Source organism: Heptranchias perlo, chromosome 5 (genome assembly GCF_035084215.1).
Source record: "Heptranchias perlo isolate sHepPer1 chromosome 5, sHepPer1.hap1, whole genome shotgun sequence".
In the NCBI taxonomy this organism is placed as follows: domain Eukaryota; kingdom Metazoa; phylum Chordata; class Chondrichthyes; order Hexanchiformes; family Hexanchidae; genus Heptranchias; species Heptranchias perlo.
In genome coordinates, this window is record NC_090329.1 from 66709551 (window position 1) to 66732317 (window position 22767).

General features: G+C 43.3%; 1 protein-coding gene and 1 long non-coding RNA gene across 2 annotated transcripts in view; one reads left to right on the forward strand and one right to left on the reverse strand.

Annotated features, from left to right (window-relative positions):
• moxd1 (monooxygenase, DBH-like 1) overlaps positions 1-22767 on the reverse strand; it is a 96793-nt gene that overhangs the window by 10548 nt on the left and 63478 nt on the right. The window contains exons 7-8 of the mRNA XM_067984530.1: positions 10714-10880; positions 4959-5150 (exon numbers count right to left, since the gene is read on the reverse strand). Coding sequence (XP_067840631.1) covers positions 4959-5150; positions 10714-10880 — 359 coding nt within the window. The remainder of the gene's footprint in view (positions 1-4958; positions 5151-10713; positions 10881-22767) is intronic.
• Positions 1-22767, forward strand: part of LOC137321826 (uncharacterized) — a 39284-nt gene that overhangs the window by 3616 nt on the left and 12901 nt on the right. The gene's annotated exons all lie outside the window — the stretch shown is intronic.

Consider the following 22767-nt stretch of genomic DNA (forward strand, 5'->3'; position numbering starts at 1 on the left):
AACTCTACCCTGTTATTTCGAGCTATATACACTCACCCGAGAGCGAAGAACATAAGAAATAGGAGCAGGAGTAGGCCACACGGCCCCTCAAGGCTGCTCTGCCATGCAATAAGATCATGACTGACCTTCTACCTCAACTCAACTTTTCCGTCCTATTTGCATATCCCTTGATTCCCTTAGTATCCAAATATCCATCAATCTCAGTCTTGAATATACTCAATGACTGAGCATCCACAGCCCTTCGGGGTCGAGAATTCCAAAGATTCACAACCCTCTGAGTGAAGAAATTTTTCCTCATCTCAGTCCTAAATGGCTGACCCCTTATCCTGAGACTATGGCCCCTAATTCAAGACTCTAAGGCTCAAAGATTGGTGTGGGAGAAGTGGGTTTCAATTCGTGGGGCACTGGCACCAGTACTGGGAGAGCTGGGATGGACCACACCTGAACAATGCGGGGACCAGAGTGCTAGCGAATCGAATAACTAGGGAGGTAGATAGGGCTTTAAACTAAATAAGGGGGGGGGGGTGGAGAGTCCCGGTGGAATGCTAAAGAGAAAAGACAAAGAAGCAGTGCAGGAAAGTGATTGGGGTAAGGATAACCTGATTGTGTCAGGAAGGGACAGAGCGTACAAACAAAAGAGCGCACTAACAAATAGGGTCCGGGTAAGAAAAGATGGTAATAAGACAAATAGGGCCATTGTACAAAAAAATATTAAGGTGTCTAAAAATGTTAAAAAGACAAATCTAAAGGCACTGTATCTGAATGCACAAAGCATTCATAATAAGGTAGACAAATTAACAGCGCAAATAGATGTAAATGGATATGATATAATTGCAATTACGGAAACAGGGCTGCAGGGTGACCAAGGCTGGGAGCTGAATATCCAAGGGTATTCGATATTCAGGAAGGACAGGCAAAAAGGAAAAGGAGGTGGGGTGGCATTGTTAGTAAAGGATGAAATCAGGGCAATAGTGAGAAAGGACATTGGCTCAGAAAATCAAGATGTAGAATCAGTCTGGGTGGAGTTAAGAAGCACCCAGGGGCAGAAAACACTGGTGGAAGTTGTCTATATGCCTCCAAACAGTAGTGGTAATGTAGGGGACGGCATCAAACAGGAAATTAGAGATGCATGTAACAAGGGTACTACAGTAATCATGGGTGACTTTAATCTACATATAGACTAGCCAAACCAAATTAGCAATAATACTGTGGAGGATGAATTCCTGGAGTGTGTTCGAGATGATTTTTTAGACCAGTACGTTGAGGAGCCAACCAGGGAACAGGCTATCCTAGATTGGGTATTGTGCAATGAGAAGGGGTTAATTAATAATCTTGTTGTGTGGGGTCTTTTGGGGAAGAGTGACCATAACATGATAGAATTCTTCATTAAGATGGAAAGGGAAGTAGTCCAATCCGAAACTAGGGTCCTAAATCTAAACAAAGGAAACTATGAAGGTATGAGGAGTGAGTTGGCTATGATAGATTGGGAAGCTTCATTAAAAGGCATGACCGTGGATAGGCAATGGCTAACATTTAAGGAACAAATGCATGAATTGCAAAAATTATACATTCCTTTCTGGCGCAAAAACACAAAAGGAAAAGTGGCCCAACCATGGCTAACGAAAAAAATTAAGGATCGTATTAGATCCAAAGAAGAGTCATATAAAGTTGCCAGAAAAAGTAGCAAGCCTGAGGATTGGGAGCAGTTTAGAATTCAGCAAAAAAAGGACCAAGAGGTTGATTAAGAGGAGAAAAATAGAGTATGAGAGTTAACTTGCAAGGAACATAAAAGTGGACTGTAAAAGCATCTACAAGAATGTAAAAACAAAAAGATTAGTGAAGACAAATGTAGGTCCCTTACAGTCAGAAACGGGAGAATTTATAATGGGGAACGAGGAAATGGCAGAGCAATTAAACAAATACTTTGGTTCTGTCTTTTCACGGAAGTGGACACAAATAACTTCCCAGAAATTTTAGGGAACCAAGGGACCAGTGAGAAGGAGGAATTAAAGGAAATTAGTATTAGTAAAAAAATAGTGCTGGAGAAATTAATGGGACTGAAAGCCGATAAATCCCCAGGGCCTGATAATCTGCATCCCAGAGTACTAAATGAGGTAGCCATGGAAATAGTGGATGTATTAGTTATCATCTTCCAAAATTCTATAGATTATGGAACAGTTCCTGCAGATTGGAGGGTGGCAAATGTAACCCTGCTATTTAAAAAAGGAGGGAGAGAAAATAGGGAACTATAGACCGGTTAGCCTAACATCAGTAGTAGGGAAAATGCTAGAGTCTATTATAAAGGATATGATAACAGGACACTTAAAAAATATCAACGAGATTAGACAAAGTCAACATGGATTTATGAAAGGGAAATCATGTTTGACAAACCTACTGAAGTCTTTTGAGGATGTAACTGGTAGAATAGATAAGGGAGAACCAGTGGATGTGGTGTACTTGGATTTTCAGAAGGCCTTTGATAAAGTCCCACATAAGAGGTTAGTGTGCAAAATTAAAGCACATGGGATTGGGGGTAATATACTGGCATGGATTGAAAATTAGTTAACAGACAGGAAACAGAGAGTAGGAATAAATCGGTCTTTTTCAGGGTGGCAGGCGGTGACTAGTGGGGTACCGCTGGGATCAGTGCTTGGGCCCCAGCTATTCACAATATATATCAATGATTTGGATGAGGGAACCAAATGTAATATTTCCAAGTTTGCTGACGACACAAAACTAGGTGGGATTGTGAGTTGTGAGGAGGATGCAAAGAGGCTTCAAGGCGATTTAGACAAGTTGAGTGAGTGGGCAAATACATGGCTGTTGCAGTATAATGTGGATAAATGTGAAGTTATCCACTTCAGAAGGAAAAACAGAAAGGCAGAGTATTATTTAAATGGTGATAGATTGGGGAATGTTGATGTACAAAGGGACTTCGTGTCCTGTACACCAGTCACTGAAAGCAAACATGCAGGTGCAGCAAGCAGTTAGGAAGGCAAATGGTATGTTGGCCTTCATTGTAAGAGGATTTGAGTACAGGAACAAGGATGTCTTACTGCAGTTATACAGGGCTTTGGTGAGACCACACCTGGAGCATTGTGTGCAGTTTTGATCTCCTTACCTAAGAAAGGAAATACTTGTCATAGAGGCAGCGCAGCAAAGGTTCACCGGACTGATTCCTGGGTTGACTCGGCCTGTATTCACTCGAGTTTAGAAGAATAAGAGAGGATCTCATTGAAACATATAAAATTCTGACAGGGCTAGACAGACTAGATGCAGGGAGGATGTTTCCCCTGGCTGGGGGGGGGGGGGGGGGTCCAGAACGAGGGATCACAGTATCACAGTCTCAGGATACGGGGTAGGACATATAGAACTGAGATGAGGAGAAATTTCTTCACTCAGACGGTGGTAAACCTGTGGAATTCTCTACTACAGAAGGCTGTGGAGGCCAAGTCACTGAATATATTTAAGAAGGAGCTAGATAGATTTCTAGACACAAAAGGCATCAAGGGGTATGGGGAGAGAGCGGGAATATGGTATTGAGATGGAGGATCAGCCATGATCATATTGAATGGTGGAGCAGGCTTGAAGGGCCAAATGGCCTACTCCTGCTCCTATTTTCTATGTTTCTACTCTCCAGCCAGGGGAAACAGCCCCTCAGCATCTACCCTGTCAAGCACTCTAAGAATTTTATACGTTTCAATGAGATCACCTCTCATTCTTCTAAACTCAGGGGAATATAGGTCCATTCTACTCAAGCTCTCCTCATAGAACAACCCTCTCATCCCAGGAATTAATCTCATGAACCTTCGTTGCACCCCCTCTAAGGCAAGTATATCCTTCTTTAGGTAAGGAGAACAATACTGTACACAGTACTCCAGGTGTGGTCTCACCAGAGCCCTATATAATGACAGCAAGACCTCCTTACTCTTGTACTCCAACCCCCTTGCAATAAAGGCCAACATACCATTTGCTGTCCTAATTGCCTGCTGTATCTGCATGTTAACTTTCTGTGATTAATGTACAAGAACACCCAATCCCATTTTAATGTGTTCACATGCAGGTGTGATGCACAGTGAATTTTATTTTGATCTTGCTACTGACTACCAACATTTCTTAGTCTCTCATCTTTTAAAAAATATTCTGTTTTTCTAATCTTCCTACCAAAGTGGATAATTTCACATTTCCCCACATATTCTATCTGCCACCTTCTCACCCATTCACTTAACCTGTCTCTATCCCTTTGCAGACTCTTTGTGTTCGCCTCACAGCTTACTTTCCCACCTAGCTTTGTATCGTCAGCAAATTTGGAAACATTACACTCGGTCCCCTCAACTAAGTCATTGATATAGATTGTAAACAGCACAAGAAGGGAAATGGTGAACAGAAATAGTATGAAGAAATTGAGCGATTTGGCCGTTTGGTTTTGCAGTATTTGATCAGTGAATGGTAGCTCTGAAAAAAATTGAGCAATTTGATTGCTCAGTTTTCTCATTTCTCATTGTTACGTTTACTACTTTTTGATTTTCTCATGTTTAGTCAATTAGATATTTGATTGGTAATGTATCGGATAAGCACTTATTTGTGCCCATCATTAATTTTTGCCCAATAGATGTGTAACATTTCATAGTGTGTGCTCTGCATTATGACACCTCTGATACTACGCTTTCTGGTGTGATGCCTTAGGTGTGACCTGACAGATGCGCAGGAATACTTTTCACCCTAATCACTAAACAATGCAAACTTTGCACCTCCTCCCCAAATCGCTAATAATACTAACTCCGAGGGTCATTAGAGAGGAGAGTTTCTTTGCACAAGCACCCACTAACTTGTAAGTTCATATCAATTCACATTAATTACTTCTCTTCATTGCTATAAAATGGAAACACTTCATTTTTCAGTTCATTGCAACATTAAACTATGTTTCTAATGCCAAAGATTTAAAAAAATATCCATACCGGCAGGAGAACTCTTTCCTCTTTCAGATGGCGGAATTCTTGAAAATTAAAGTCAAACTCATCATCGTGTGCAAGAAGAGGTTGCTCTACACTATTTCTGAAATGCCTTGTTCTCAGGGCTTGCCCTGCAAGATGTGAATGGAGAAGAACAGCAAATACGTGGATCCCAGATGCTTTTTCCTGAGTCAAAGCCTGTGTGACAAAAAAATTTTTTCAGACAATAAGTAAAGTACCAACACTGAAAATACGTGGAATTTCTTGCCCAGCCTTCTAGGCAAAATAGTGGCTTTAGCAATTAAATCATTTAAATTGTGCTGTGTGATATTAGTAGCAATAGACATCAGTACAGTCATAAGAAATTCCTTTGTAGAAGGGGCCATAATTCTCCCTATAAGCTTACAAAGTCCAATTGCAGTTAAGTAAACTCTGGATTCACACGAGAGGCTGGAGCAGTAAACATTGGGTGAGTTCGCTCAGATTTCACTGAAGACACTGCAGATATCTTGGCTCTGGTTATTTTCTTTCTCTGCACTTGAAGTGTAACAGAAATGAAGGGGACAGAAAGTGCATGTGAGACATACTACTTTTGTAATACTACTAACTGTCTGCAATGGCACTGTTCCTGATGAGTCAGAGGATACACTGTTTTATAATAAAAGGGGTGTTATGCTATATGACACAAAATATATTGTTATTAGGTCCATCAATTTATGGCACTAAGTATGTGAAATTCCATTTAATTATATAGTGTTCTGTGACTTTTACTGGTGCTTTGGGAATAAATTTCATTATTCTGTGAAAACGATAAATGAGTGGCTTTATTATGCCAATCTATTTAATTTTTATCCCATACCCATTTTTAAAACCAAAGGTTACATAGTAAGATGGTATGCAAGAGGGGATGGCTCATGGGACATTGCAGTATTAGGGCAGCCATGGGGTTTGATAACACTAGAAAATGGGCCAGGATTTTGGAATCATTGAAGCTTAGTAGCATGGTAGTCTTGTGGTTTGATAGTACTGTGGAGAGGAAACCTGGTGTTTGACAGAACTGTAGAATGGCATGTGGGGTTTGGCTAACTGGTGGATTCCTGGGTCATGATTTTAGCATGGCGGCAGGCAGTCAGCGGGCGGGTGGATTTGTGCATGGGGAACCCGAAGGCAAAGTGAGTGTGTTTAAATCTGCGATCGTATCTCGATTGCAGTCAATTAACTTTGCTTCCAAGTCTAGCAGGCCCGCTGCTCACCCAAATGACAGGATTTAAAGCCCACTATTTAAAGGGCCAGTCCAAGAATGGATTTTGAAGGAGAAAAGAAGAGAAATGGAGTCCAGGAAAGCAAAGGCTGCCCCTAGATTTAATGATGCTTCCCTGGATGTTCTGCTGCCTGCATTGAGAGCCAGGAGGGAGGTAATGTTTCCAATGGATGGCAGAAAGAATCCTGGCTCTGTAACCAAAAATGCTTGGCTGGAGGTGGCAGAAGAGGTGAGCAGCAGAAGCACGGTGCCCGGGTCTTGGGGTCAGTGCAGGAAGTGATTTAATGACCTAACCAGGTCGGGAAAAGTGAGTACAATTCCTGATTCACCCACATCCTGTGTTGTTCAACACCCCTCCCCCCCAACTCTTTGTTGGATCACCTACCCCATCACAGAGCTCCTCACACGCACTTAAGTGTCAGCAGCAGCAACCATCCTTCACTTTCTATGCACTTCCTCAACTGCCCATTTATTCACCCACCACTGCCACTCACCCCAATCCTGATGCAATGAATGCATCTGTCTGATAATCACCCTCCGATGCATCTCTTTCATAGTCAGCCTCACCCAAAAGGAATACATTCATCGGGTGAACACTTCACCTTGAGTCACTCACAGGTCTGTTCTTTCTCCCCTTGTAGAAGAGAGCACAAAACACAAGGGAGAGGAGCAGAACTGGAGGTGGACCACCATATAGTGGTGACAGATGTGGAGGAGGCCATGGAAATAAGTCAGACTGTCGCATGCCTATCCATCGGAGATGGAGAGACTGGCAACCCACAGATGGCTGGTGACAGGACTTTAACATCTTTCACACACATGATGAATTGATTTTATCAATGATGTAACTGTGCCAGACCTCAGTATGGTCATTGGAAAGATTGTCACTTTTGCGATGAATCATTAATATCACTTTCTGTTGTCTTCCAGGGCCTTCACGGGGAATCAGCAGAAATGGAAGATCAATTCTTCAGAGGAGCTCATTCCTTCTGAGGGTGCACCGTCACATGACATACAGCCATGTACCAGCGCAGATACTGGCACTTTAGTGGGTCCTGTTAGCCAGTTAGGTGGGTTGTCACCTGGGGATTCACCACTCACAAGTGAGCACGAGCAGAAACTGGTGGCAGGGGCAGCTGTGGCGAGTCCGCATCGGGGGGGCGCACTGCTCTCCAAGCTCTGCTCAGTTGGACACAGATGTTGAACCCTAGGGGCCATTGTTGAGAAGGAGAAGGATAGACATGCAGCAGCAACATTGCACGGTAATGGAAAAAGTGCCACGCACATTCTCTACAATAGCAGAGAGGATGGAGGAGTTAAGCGCAGATAAGTGCGAGAATGTCTGCGATGGACAGGATGGTAGCCTCCATTGAGCTTCAAGCATGGCTCTCAAATAAGTCCATGCAGGCCACGACAAAGGCTATGCGGACTCTGGATGCCAAAATGTCTACCGCCTTAAACAGACAGACACTTTAGCCATGGCCTTATAACACGGCACTTCTGCTCACCAAACTGCTGGCCAGCAGAGGGATGATAGCGAAAGGGAACATGGACGCCACTCAAAGCGCTCCCACGTCTCACCCATTGCCCCCCCCCCCCCCCAACCAGTACCCAAAATGCTGCTCCCTCTTCCGATGTCCGAGTCTGCCCCTGCACGGGTGCAGATGGAACAGTCTTTGGCTCCAAAACCCAGAGGTCATAGGCCAAGAGCATCTCAGCAGTCAGGGCAGGGATCTGAACAACCTGCCAATAACTCTGCTGAAGCCACAGGGGATGCACCACGTGGAAGCAGTGGAAAGGGAAAGGCTAAGCAATTGTAATTCACCAAGGGAATGCACAAGTTTGTTTGACGAGCTGTCATGTTAACTTTTTTTTTGTTGTGGCACATTAAATTTAATCATTATCATCACCACTGCCACGTCTTGGCCATTATTGAGTCCCTTTTGTGAATTTGCCCTTTCACATGCTTCATCATGAATATCACGACATGATGTCATCCATTGGGCACGTGTACAATGGGTGTATGCGTGGTTGAAGGATCGTTTTGTGCAACGGGTGGAGGTGGGGGGGGTGGGATGTTGGTGGTGGTGGTTGTTCCAGAGTCTTCAATTTGCACATCTCATTATGAGAACCTGTTAGAGATGAGGGAATCCTTGGTACCACGGGCAACAATGTGTGTGGTTGCTCTGGCGATGGGTTCCCCATCTTCATTTTCCTCCTCCTCAGATGTAGTGTGGAATAAATCCATTGCTCCCCCTCCCCCCAACCCTGATCTTGTCAGATTGAGGAGCTCCAAAATGTAGGTAAATTTGTCTTAGCCGGGATGCGGTCCCGCTCCAAAAAGCTCCTACTTTATCCTCCCACCCGCCCCTAACATTCTTGGGGGTTAAAATGATCCCCCAGGTATCTGTCAGCAGTGAGAAGAAAGCATGGACCTGACAGCAATGTTGGGGTGGAGTCGTCCAAGGTCTAGCAACACTGGTTTGTAACTTTCTAAGGGATCACGGCAACATTAAATTTGGTGTATTCTGATTGTTTCTTAGATGTGTATCTTCAGTTGACTCTGTCTAGATGCCACCTTCTCTCTGTGTCTCACTCTCTCCCTGTCTCACAGGAGTCAGTAATTAGAATGATTACATTTTCTAACTATCCTCAAACTCAGACAACAATTAGAGGAAAACCAAAAGTAAAATACTGCGGATGCTGGAAATCTGAAATAAAAACAGGAAATGCTGGAAATATTCAGCAAGTCAGGCAGCATCTGTGGAGAAAGAAACAGAGTTAACGCGTCAAGTCGATGACCCTGTTTCTTTCTCCACAGATGTTGCCTGACTTGCTGAGTATTTCCAGCATTTTCTGTTTTTATTTTTAATAATTAGAGGATTTGTTTGCTTTCAAAATTTAACTTATTTGCTTTTTAAAAAAAATCAAATTAGGATGAGTAAAGACACATTGCTTGACAGTCTCTCTCTCTTTCAGCTTAATACACTTACTGAAGTTTATAGGATATTTATAATTTGAAACCACAAAAGCTGCAACAGGTGTATAATCAGTACAGCCCGTAATGTTTTCTTTCTCTCACATACACTCACACACATGCACAGCCTTTCCAGTTTTAAAAACACACTGGGGTAGAATTTCCAAAGGGATTCTCCCATTCTCCCAGCATAACTTCAGTGGAAGATCAATGGAAACCCAAGAGAAACATAAACAGTATAAACGGAGACAGCCCCCACCCCCGCCGCATAAATTCAATATAAATGTTACCTACTCAATATAAATGTTACCTGAATAAAGCTTTGAAAATCATCCTCTAGTTTTTCTTCAAATGATTTTAAAAATCTACCAAATAGATTTTGTTTATGAGGGATGCATTTTATAATTTGGCTACTTTAAATGCTACTGATGTATCCTGGGAAACTGTGCATACTGCAGATGCTTAGACTACAGGATCTGTCTTCAGTTAACGTTGTCACTGCTTAGAACAAAAATATCAAGCCCAAGCCCAGGTCTTACAAATTTGGGTCTGCTGTACATACTTTCTCAGGTTTAATGGCATCAGTCACTCCCAGTAGCAGTTTACGGGTGTTGACTCACACCGCCCCATACCTCCTCATACAATAGCGTAAACAGGGACCTAACAATGATACAACACTGGTTTGTAACTTTCTACAGGATCGCTGCAAAATTAAATTTGGTGTTTTCTGATTGGTTCCTAGATGTGTATCGATAGTTGATAAAAGCATCCACCTGTGATCTGGATTGGATAATCGTGTATTTTGCACAATTGCTTCCTTCATCTCTCTGAAGCGAACTGAGCAAACACTTGGTGAGATCAGGCCTGATACAAAACAATAATCTGAATCCTGAAACATGACGCCAGGCTTTTTGGAGTAGTTGAGGCTTTCAAAGAAAAACCATAATTAAGGTATTAAAAGACACAAAAAAAGTAATCTATTTGGTAAGTTTAATTATGTAATTGTGAAATATGTAGTTTTGTGACATTTTCATCTTGTTTAAAACCTTACTGTGGACATTAGAACTTTCAGTTACTGAGAAAAAAAGAGATGGATGAGAATTTATTTAAAAGGCATTTTGATTGATTCAATTGGTTCATCAATAAACCATGACAGTGAAATATTGACATGCTTAGATAGAGTTTTCCCAATGTGATATTTTGACATACAGCTTTTCCATTATAAAAGTGACACGGGATGTAAGGTTAATGTGCACAGAAGGTGTGTGCCATACACAAGATTGTTAATAATATACAGATGGATTTGGAAAGTGTGAACCAATTAGATTGTTTTGTGTCCTATCACATTAAAAAAAATCTGTGCCCTACTGATATATGCCAGATTTTTATATCTATAAATATTTTTTAAATTACCAGATCAAATATTACAAGGTTCTTCCTTTCAGAAATCTTTAAAAATGGTTTTGAACTGCCTTCATTTCTGTTTCAAATGTTACAATCATGTGGCATTTTGCAAAACCTACCTCCTGCAGGCATTCCATGGTGCAATGACCTTGTGAAATATAGTTTGACATATCAGGTGGTATCATATGGTAAAGACTGACCCAGACACCAGTTTCAATAACTCCAGCGTCATACTTCCTCAACACAGGTGTGTAGAACAGCTTTAGACCGGAGCTGTCTATATATCCTACAGAAATAAACAATGGTTAAGTGGACAAATCAAAAACCATAACTTGAAGGCTAACTTTATCCAACTAATGAGATTCATTTACCTCAATCTAATTACTATTACTTTTTATTGTTTGAACAAAAGGTGAAACTGACTTTTCCACAGATACACTTTGCTCATTAAATAAGCTTCTGCTTGCATACATTATATATGTTATATATATTTAATACCCAGTCCGACAGCACAGTGCAATCGTAATGATAAAAGAAGTGGTGTAAAAAAAATAGTAAATTAGATTGTCACAAGATTATTTGATTCACAGATGGGTATGGTAGTGTAGTGGAGATGTTACTGGATTAGTAATCCAGAGAACGTGAGTTCAAATCCCACCATGGCAGTTTGAGAATTTGAATTCAGATATAAAAAATCTGGAAATAAAAAGCTGGTATTAGTAAAAGTTACCATGAAGCTCTTGGATTATCATAAAACCACAACTGGTTCAATAATGTCTTTTATGGAAGGAAACCTGCCATGCTTTCTGGTCTGGCCTATATGTGACTCCAGACTCTTAACTGCCTAGCAAGACACTCAGTTGCATCAAACCGCTACCAACACCACCTTCTCGGGGCAACTGATCTTGCCAGTGACACCCACATCTCAGGAATGATTTTTTTTTAAAAAGATAAACATAACAGGCATTTCAAAATGTTAGCTACTGAATAAAGACAGGCAATTCTATGAAATAAAAGTCTATTTTTACAGTTACTTAAACCAGTCTGTGCGTAGATTGTTTATCAATAAATGTTATACTTGCATCTCTATACCGTAAGCATATGGGAATTTTAGGCTTGGAATGCAATTATGGTAATCCTCAGGATGGTCTATCTAAATTACATTGGACATTGTCGTAATTTAACTACTCCATTTTGAATTGTTTGCCTTGTACTTGAAAAAGAGCCATTTATCTTTAATAATTTATATTGTATATTTGACTGTTGATTATTTTCAAAGTTTTGTTTTTAGGGGAGACACTTATTAAATATTTCCTGCCCTTCTTTACTTGGGTGTCCACACCATATGCCACAAAAGATCATGATGATTGGTGAGGCACCTGCACCAATCCTCCACCAATTCAGCTCTAAATTAAGCTAGGAATTGCATGAGTATGATCTAGAAGTATTCCCACTCTCTGTGAGGAATTGACTGGGTTCTGCGAGGCACCTCCTCACAACTTTCTTTTTTATTCGTTCATGGGATGTGGGCGTCATGGGCAAGGCCAGCATTTATTGCCCATCCCTAATTGCCCTTGAGAAGGTGGTGGTGTGCCGCCTTCTTGAACCACTCCCACAGTGCTGTTAGGTAGGGAGGTCCAGGATTTTGACCCGCAACGATGAAGGGACGGCGATATATTTCCAAGTCGGGATGGTGTGTGACTCGGAGGGGAACGTGCAGGTGGTGTTGTTCCCATGTGCCTGCTGCCCTTGTCCTTCTAGGTGGTAGAGGTCGCGGGTTTGGGAGGTGCTGTCGAAGAAGCCTTGGCGAGTTGCTGCAGTGCATCCTGTGGATGGTACACACTGCAACCACGGTGCACTGGTGGTGAAGGGAATTAATGTTTAGGGTGGTGGATGGGGTGCCAATCAAGTGGGCTGCTTTGTCCTGGATGGTGTCGAGCTTCCTGAGTGTTGTTGGAGCTGCACTCATCCAGGCAAGTGGAAAGTATTCCATCACACTCCTGATTTGTGCCGTGTAGATGGTGGAAAGGCTTTGGGGAGTCAGGAGGTGAGTCACTTGCCGCAGAATACCCAGCCTCTGACCTGTAGCCACAGTATTTATGTGGCTAGTCCAGTTAAGTTTCCAGTCAATGGTGACCCCCAGGATGTTGATGGTGGGGGATTCGGCGATGGTAATGCCGTTGAATGTCAAGGGGAGGTGGTTAGATTCTCTCTTGTTGGAGATGGTCATTGCCTGGCACTTGTCTGGCGCGAATGTTGCTTGCCATTTATCAGCACAAGCCTGGATGTTGTCCAGGTCTTGCTGCATGCGGGCACGGACTGCTTCATTATCTTAGGGGTTGCGGTAAGGAATTCCGACATAAGGAATTCAGAATGTGGGGAATATGCACCTGTAGTCCGCCACTTAATGGCATAGCATGTTATGGTTGCAACACACTGCGCTACCACTTTACCTTCAATTTAATTCCATGGGTCGGAAATTGATCCGAGCGGTGAACCAGCAGTGCTCGCCGCTCGTTAGATTTAAATTTACCCACTAAGTTAGTGCTTCTTTTTGGCAGCAACTTCCTTGAACTGTGACTTCAAATAACATCAGCGTTCTTTCCCGGGCTGTGTGAGTGGTGAAAGGATCGCTAAGGCCCCTCAACCAATCAGCTTGAAGCAAGCCATGCTGTGGGAACCAGGAAGTGCAGTTCATAGACAAACAGTGTAGACTAAAAACCTGGATGTGCCCAATAAGGTATTATTAAATGATAGAGAAACTAAAATAAATAGAGGAAAAGAGTAAAAGACTGAGATAAAAGAGACAGAAGGAAAAAGCAAAAAAAAATTAAAATATTTTAATGAATTTTTTTAAATGTCCAAAAACTATTAAAAGCAGGAGTACTGAGACTCCACGTTTTTAAAAGTTAATTTTTGGTGCCAGAGAGGTTGTTTGGCAGTCATTAAGACTTAACACATTGTTAAAGCTTAGTTTATCCTAAAAAATTGAGTGTACCTGTTTTGTGGCGAGATTAGTTTGTTTCTAGCTGGGCAGGAGAGCAAGTTGGTGCTGGTCCATTGATTCCATCTGGCAATATCCCTTTAAGGTGAAGCTGTCACATCACTGGCGAACCAGGAAGAGCAAGTTCTGGATTTCTGCGTTTAACGGCGCATGTGCGGTCGCCAGAATGTGCTCTTCGATTTTGCCCTTAATAATGGTGAGCGCTGTTAGGCTCACTATTATTTTAAAAGCATTTCTAGGCCAATGTATTCTTGCATTCTTTTTTAACATCTGTCCCATAGCAAGCTATAATCATAGATTTATACCATGACAGAAATATAAAATATTTCACTTTAGACAAGGCGGCAAGGTATTTTATGAGATGCTGTACTTTATTCTTCGTCTCCCTTATTGTGCCATTTATCTTAGTGAACATTTCCCATTTATGCCTCTATCTTTCTCCCTCTACCACCCCAAGCCCTAATCCATGCCTTTATTTGTAGGGGAATGACTTTTCAAATGTCCTCCTCACCAGCTTCCTCTCCTCTGCCTTCACAAACTACAATTAATTCAAAACTCTATGGCCTCTGGTCTCTTGCGTGCTAGATCCAGTACTCTTGTTACCCTTGTTCTTGTGAAGCTGCATTATAGCCTTTTCACCAGCACATTTTAAGATCCTTGTTACTAAAGTCCCTTCATCCTCGTCCCTAGTCCCCTGAGTGTATGGAATAACAGATGTTAGGAACTAAATTAAAAAACAGGACCTCACGGGTGGTAATCTTGGGAATACTACCCGAGCCATGTGCTAATTGGCATAGGGATAGACAGATCAGGAAGGCTGAAAGATTGGTGTGGGAAAGAGGGACCATTTCATGGGACACTGCCACTAGTACTAGTTCAGGAAGGAGCAATACCACTGGGATGGGCTCCACCTCAACCGGGGTGAGACCAGTGTCCTAGCGGAAAGAATAAATAGGGTTGTCGACAGGACATTAAACTAGTAAGATGGGAGGAGGGTTCTGGTGAAAATAACACAAGTCTGAAGATAGAAGAAATAGGAGATGAGAGTAAAGATAAGACCAAGGTAAGGAACAAGGGTAACATGTTATATATGTTCCCTGACGCTTTATGAGTGCAAAATGATTGTTAAAAGTAAAGTGAGGGGAACAATTATTAAAAACAAATTAAATTGCCTGTACAGCATCCAAAACAAAACGGGGGAACTGGAGGCAATAATTCGTAGCGAAGAGCCAGATGTGGTAGGGATAACTGAAACATGGTTACATAAGGAACAGGACTGGCAGTTAAATATTGCAGGATATAATGCATTTAGAAAGGGTAGGGAAGGAAGAAGGGGATGGCATAGCTGTACTAATCAGAGACAACATAATGGCAATAGAGAAAAAGGGACGCAACTAATAAGATAGAAACTGAATCCATATGGGTTGAAACAAAGGATAAGAGATCGATCACGTTAATAGGAATATTCTACAGACCAACTAATAGTGGAAGGGAAGTGGAGGAAGAAATAGGTAGGCAAATCTATGAAATGAGTAAAAACCATCGAATAATAATGATGTGAGATTTCAACTACCCCCAAATAAACTGGCAAGAAGATGTATGGAAAGAGGAATAAAGTTTTTACAATGAGTACACAATTCCATTCTTACCCAATATGTGAGAAACCCAACAAGAGAGGAATCACTGCTGGATCTAGTAATGGGAAATGAACCGGAGCAGATAAGAGCAGTAAGTGTAGGGGAACATCTAGGCAATAGTGATCATAACATAATAAGGTTTAAAATAATGATTGAGAAAAATATAAGTAAGACAAAGACCAAAGTAATAGATTGGAAAAAAGCTAATTTTGAGGAGATGAGAGTGGAACTAAGGAATGTAAACTGGAAAAAAAATTTTGACAGGCAAAGAATTAGAACAGCAGTGGGAAATATTTAAAACGGTGATCAATAGAGTTCAGGAGAAATATATTCCTCTAAAAAGCAAGAGCAAACTAGCCAACAATGAAACACCATGAATGAATAAAGAGATAAGGGTAAAACTGAAACTAAAAAAAGGCATACTCTAAGAACATAGTCAATGAAGGAGAGGATGACAAAAGGGAATACGAAGAGGTTGGAAGGATGTAAAAAAAAATTAAGAAAACGAAGAGGAACTACGAGATTGAATTATCAAGGAATGTAAAAAGAAATAGTAAAGTATTCTACAGACACAAAAGAAAAATCAAGATAGGGATAAACTGCACAAGATAAACTCACAGGTAATGGCAGCGAAATGGCAGAAATACTGAATAGTTACTTTGCCTCAGTATTTACCAGGGAGACTAACAAGGTGGGCATGACATTAGAAGAAGAGATCAAAAAAGCTGTAAAGACATTTAAAATAGAAAGGGGGGAGATAATTGAGAAACTAATCAAACTTAAAGAGGATAAAACCCCCTGGTCCGGATGGATTGCATCTGCACATAATAAGAGGTTAGGGAGGAGATAGCAGAGGCACTATTACATATCAATAAAAATTCATTAGAAAATGGAACAGTGCTAGAGGAGTGGCGGACAGCTAATGTTAATCCTATATTTAAAAAGGGAGATAGAACAAGTCCAGGGAATTTTGACCAATTTGCTTAACGTCAGTGGTAGAAAAGATAATGGAATCTTTATTTAAGGATGTAATAGAAAAACATCTAGAAAACTAAAATATAATAAAGAATAGTCAGCATGGATTTCAGAAGGAAGGTCATGCTTGACCAACCTTATTGAATTCTTTGAAGTAACAGAAAGAGTAGACAAGGGTAATATGGTAGATGTAATATATTTGGATTTTCAAAAGGCATTCAATAACATTGTAGACTCATGACCAAGCTCAGAGCATGTGAAGTCAGGGGACAGGTAGCAAGCTGGCTACAAAACAGAAAATAGGGATTACAGGTAGCTACTCAGACTGGCAAAAGGTGGGAAGTGGTATTCTGCAGGGATTGGTGCTGGGCCAACGTTGTTTACAATTTACACCAACAATTTGGACTCAAGAATCAGAAGTACAATTTCAAAATTTCCATACAACACCAAATTAGGGGGTGTTAGTGCAAAGGAAAAATGTGTCAAAATGCAAGATGACATTAATAAACTTGCAGAATGGGCATGTAATTGGCAAATTAATTTCAATATAGATAAGTGTGAGGTGGTGCATTTTGGTAGGAAGAAAGAGGAGGCCACAAACTGCTTGGATAATAAGAGTCTAAATGGGGTAGAGGAACAAAGGGATCCCAGGGTACAGATACAGAAATCACTAAAAGTAACGATGCAGGTTCATAAGGCCATAAAAAAGGCAAATCAAGCACTGCGGTTCATTTCTAGAGGGATAGAATTGAAAAGAAAAGAAGTTATGTTGAACTTGTATAGAACCTTGGTTAGACCACAGTATGGGGGCGATTTTAAACCCCAAGAACAGGTGGGTTGGGGGCAGATGGAAGTTGAAAAAAGTAATAAGAATAAAACTGGACGGACCATCCGGCATTGGGCCACTAGGCACCGGACACGACAAAGGCAAACCAAGCCCAGCCGACCCTGCAAAGTCCTCCTCACTAGCATCTGGGGACTTGTGCCAAAATTGGGAGAGCTGTCCCACAGACTAGTCAAGCAACAGCCTGACATAGCCATACTCTCAGAATCATACCTTTCAGCCAATGTCCCAGACTCTTCCATCACCATCCCTGGGTATGTCCTGTCCCACCGGCAGGACCGACCAGAGGTGGCGGTACAGTGATATACAGTCAGGAGGGAGTGGCCCTGGGAGTCCACAACATTGACTATGGACCCCATGAAATCTCATGGCATCAGGTCAAACATGGGCAAGGAAACATCCTGCTGATTACCACCTATCGCCCTCCCTCAGCTGACGAATCAGTCCTCCTCCATATTGAGCACTATTTGGAGGAAGCACTGAGGGTAGCAAGGGCACAGAATGTACTCTGGGTGGGGGACTTCAGGGACCAAGAGTGGCTCGGCAGCACCACTACTGACCGAGCTGGCTGAGTCCTGAAGGATATAGCTGCCAGACTTGGCCTGCGGCAGGTGGTGAGCAAACCAGCACGGGGGAAAAACCTACTTGACCTCGTCCTCACCAATCTACCTGTTGCAGATGCATCTGTCTATGAGAGTATTGGTAGGAGTGACTACCGCACAGTCCTAATGGAGATGAAGTCCCATCTTCGCACTGAGGACACCATCCAACGTGTTGTGTGGCACTAACACCATGCTAAATGGGATAGATTCAGAACAGATCTCGCATATCAAAACAGGGCATCCATGAGGCACTGTGGGCCATCAGCAGCAGCAGAATGGTATTGCAGCACAATCTGTAACCTCATGGCCTGGCATATTCCTCACTCTACCACTACCAACAAGCCAGGGGATCAACCCTAGTTCAATGAAGAGTATAGAAGAGCATGCCAGGAGCGGCATCAGTCATACCTAAAAATGAGGTGCCAACCTGCTGAAGCTACAACACAGGACTACATGCATGGTAAACAGCGGAAGCAACATGCTATAGACAGAGCTAAGCGATTCCACAACCAACGGATCAGATCAACGCTCTGCAGTCCTGCCACATCCAGTCATGAATGGCGGTGGACAATTAAACAACTAACGGGAAAAGGCAGCTCCGTAAACATCCCCATTCTGCATGATGGTGGAGTCCAGCACATGATTTCAAAAGACAAAACTGAAGTGCTTGCAACCATCTTCAGCTAGAAGTGCCGAGTGGATGATCCATCTCGGCCTCCTCCCGATATCCCACCATCACAGAAGCCAGTCTTCAGCCAATTCGATTCACTCCATGTGATTTCAAGAAACGGCTGAGTGCACTGGATATAACAAAGGCTATGGCCCCAACAACATCCCGGCTGTAGTGCTGAAGATTTGTGCTCCAGGACTAGCCGCGCCTCTAGCTAAACTGTTCCAGTACAGCTACAACACTGGCATCTACCCGACAAAGTGGAAAATGGCCCAGGTCTGTTCTGTCCACAAAAAACAGGACAAATCAAATCTGGCCAAATACCGGCATATCAGTCTACTCTCAATCATCAGCAAAGTAATGGAAGGTGTTGTCGATAGTGCTATCAAGCGGCACTTACTCACCAATAACCTGCTCACCGATGCTCAGTTCAGGTTCCACCAGGACCACTCGGCTCCAGACCTCATTACAGCCTTGGTCCAAACATGGACAGAAGAGCTGAATTCCAGAGGTGAAGTGAGAGTGACTGCACTTGATATCAAGGCAGCATTTGACCGAGTGTGGCACCAAGGAGACCTAGTAAAATTGAAGTCAATGGGAATCAGGGGGAAAACTCTCCAGTGGCTGGAGTCATACCTAGCACAAAGGAAGATGGTAGTGGTTGTTGGAGGCCAATCATCTCAGCCCCAGGACATTGCTGCAGAAGTTCCTCAGGGCAGTGTCCTAGGCCCAACCATCTTCAGCTGCTTCATCAATGACCTTCCCTCCATCATAAGGTCAGAAATGAGGATGTTCGCTGATGATTGCACAGTGTTCAGTTCCATTCGCAACCCCTCAAATAATGAAGCAGTCCGTGCCCGCATGCAGCAAGACCTGGACAACATCCAGGCTTGAGCTGATAAGTGGCAAGTAGCATTCATGCCAGACAAGTGCCAGGCAATGATCATCTCCAACAAGAGAGTGTCTAACCACCTCCCCTTGACATTCAATGGCATTACCATTGCCAATACCCCCACCAGCAACATCCTGGGGGTCACCATTGACCAGAAATTAACTGGACCAGCCACATAAATACTGTGGCTACAACAGCAGGTCAGAGGCTGGGTATTCTGCGGCGAGTGACTCACCTCCTGACTCCCCAAAGCCTTACCACCATCTTTAAGGCACAAGTCAGGAGTGTGATGGAATACTCTCCACTTGCCTGGATGAGTGCAGCTCCAACAACACTCAAGAAGCTCGACACCATCCAGGACAAAGCAGCCCGCTTGATTGGCACTCCATCCACCACCCTAAACATTCACTCCCTTCACCACCGGCGCACTGTGGCTGCAGTGTGTACCATCCACAGGATGCACTGCAGCAACTCGCCAAGGCTTCTTTGACGGCACCTCCCAAACCCGCGACCTCTACCACCTAGAAGGACAAGGGCAGCCGGCACATGGGAATAACACCATCTGCACGTTCCCCTCCAAGTCACACACCATCCCGACTTGGAAATATATCGCCGTTCCTTCATCGTCGCTGGGTCAAAATCCTGGAACTCCCTTCCTCGCAGCACCGTGGGAGAACCTTCACCACACGGACTGCAGCGATTCAAGAAGGCGGCTCACCACCACCTTCTCAAGGGCAATTAGGGATGGGCAATAAATGCCGGCCTTGCCAGCGATGCCCACATCCCATGAACAAATATAAAAAAAAGAAAATAGTTGTTTTTTGGGTCGCGACTGCAACCCGGTTTAACGTTGGCGCAAGGAAGTACAGGCTTCCCACTGGGAATGCAAAGTCCGAAAATTTTGCTGTAGCGACCCAAAAAAACAACTATTTTCAACTCCCACCCCGCCCCCAACCCAACCATTTTTGGGGTTTAAAATCACCACCTATGTCTCCCTATTATAAAAAGGATATAGAGGCAATGGAGATGGTGATTATGGCAAAAAATATTACAAGGGCAATACCAGAACTGAGAGGATATACTTATCAGGAACGATTAAACAGGCTGGGGATCTGTTCTCTAGAAAAGAGAAGACTGAGGGGTGACCTAATTGAGGTCTTTAAGATAATGAAAGGGTTTGATCGGGTAGGTGTAGAGAAAATGTTTCCACTTTTGGGGGAATCCGAAACTAGAAGGTTATCAATATAAGATAGTCACTAATAAATCCAAATGGCAATTCAGGAGAAACTTCTTTACCCAAAGAGTGGTAAGAATGGAACGTTCTACCACAAGGAGTAGTTGAGGCAAATAGCACAGATGCATTTAAGGGGAAACTAAATAAGCACACAAAGGAGAAAGAAATTGAAGGTAATGCTGATAGGGTTAGATGAAGTCGGGAGGGAGGAGGCTCGTGTGAAGCATAAACAGCGGCATAGACATGTTGGGACGAATGGCTTGTTTCTCTGCTGTAGACTCAATGGGGTAAATTTTAACGTCAAGCTGGAAAGAAAGCAGAGGGGGGGATTTTTTGGACAGGAAATCCAGACATATGGGTTTCCCAGTCGTCCTTACGATTTTGACGTCAGGATGACTTCAATTTCTTTTCTGCAGGTTTCTAGGCCATCAGCCGGCCAGATTGACAGTCTGGACATGGGGGTCGGCGGTCACTGGTGGGGGGAGGGGGGGGTCAGTCACCAGGGGCTCAGAGCATGTCGGCTGGGGGGCGTGGGGCCAGAGATCGTGGGCAGGGGGAGTCGGAGCTCGTGGGCGGGAATTGGAGATTGTGGGTGGGAGGAGGTGTCGGAGCTCGTGGGCGGGGAGGAGGTGTCGGAGCTCGTGGGCGGGGAGGAGGTGTCGGAGCTCGTGGGCGGGGAGGAGGTGTCGGAGCTCGTGGGCGGGGAGGGGGTGTCGGAGCTCGTGGGCGGGGAGGGGGTGTCGGAGCTCGTGGGCGGGGAGGGGGTGTCGGAGCTCGTGGGCGGGGAGGGGGTGTCGGAGATCGTGGGCGGGGAGGGGGTGTCGGAGATCGTGGGCGGGGGGGGTGTCGGAGATCGTGGGCGGGGTGGGGTGTCGGAGATCGTGGGTGCGGGGGGTGTCGGGGATCGTGGGCACGGGGGGTGTCGGAGATTGTGGGCGGGGGTCAGAGATCGTGGGCGGGGGTGGTGTCGGAGATCGTGGGCGGGGTGGGGTGTCGGAGATCGTGGGTGCGGGGGGTGTCGGGGATCGTGGGGTGTCGGAGATTGTGGGCGGGGGTCAGAGATCGTGGGCGGGGGTCAGAGATCGAGTGGGGGAGGGGGTAGGCCAATCGTGTTTGTGTGATCGCGGCAGGTAAACGTGTTGAGTCTGGAGGAAACACTCCTGCTCCTCCTGGCCGACAACCAGTGCAATAAAGGCACTTATCTGTTGATCCGGCCCTTCTCACCTCCTCTTAAGTGGCGTCCTGCAGAAGGCCCGGGAATCCCGGCCCAGGAATTAAAAATAAAATTGCTGTTAAAATGGAGGCCCACTGCCTCCCTAAAAGATTTCACTTCCAGCCCGCCTCCTGAGAGCGGGTTGGTCGCCTGCCCCCTGACTCACCTCCGTTAAAAGTGGGAGGGTTAGAGATGGGTTGGGGCCAAGTCTTACTTTTTTAAAATAATTTTTACCTTCCCACCCGCCCGCAACCCACCCATTCTAGTGGTTAAAATTTACCCCAATGTAACAAACAATCTGCTTAACCATGTACACAAAGTTTGCTAAAGGAATACTGAAAAGCTACATTGTATTTCACACAGTGTCCGTTGCTGCATATAGAAATGGTTTTAATTCCTTTTGGCGGCAAAAAATACTTTACTCTATATAGCTGTACTTCTTACTATTCAAAGAATAAGCCTATATGATTCTAACAAGGTTCATAAATTTGATTTTAATCTATGTTCAGTTGTATTAACTTAGTCTAACTAATTATATTCCATTGCCTTTCAAAGCAGTGTACCAATTTAAGACATCTAAACATTGATTAGAATCTTGCCCTAGGATACTGACAATAAATATTCAGTTACAACAAATGATTTTTTATCAAAAGACTTACTGTATTGAAGTAATACAAATATTGCATTTATGTGAATGATAGTGCTTTAAAACTCACACATGTGCCCCAGATGTGAAGACATTCAAAATAGATTTTTAAGCAATTTCCTTTCAAAATCTAACAACATTAAAGTACTAGATACACAATTTAGGCTATTATGTGGGGAATAGTTCATGTGTCTGTTATTTCATTATTTGATACTCAAGTTACTAAATAAAGATTCTTGAAACAACCTAACAATTAGCTTCCACCTATTCTGTGTAAAAGTATCCATAGGCATGCTCACACTTTACTAATAAAATTGCATTTAGCTTGACCTCATCTGCTGACAAGTGGTTGACTCCATTCATAAGCTTGACAGGAAATTGGCAGAGGAGCTGAGAAAACTAATCTGGACACATTAAAGGAAACATACATATTTTAATTTGCACCATATTTAAGTA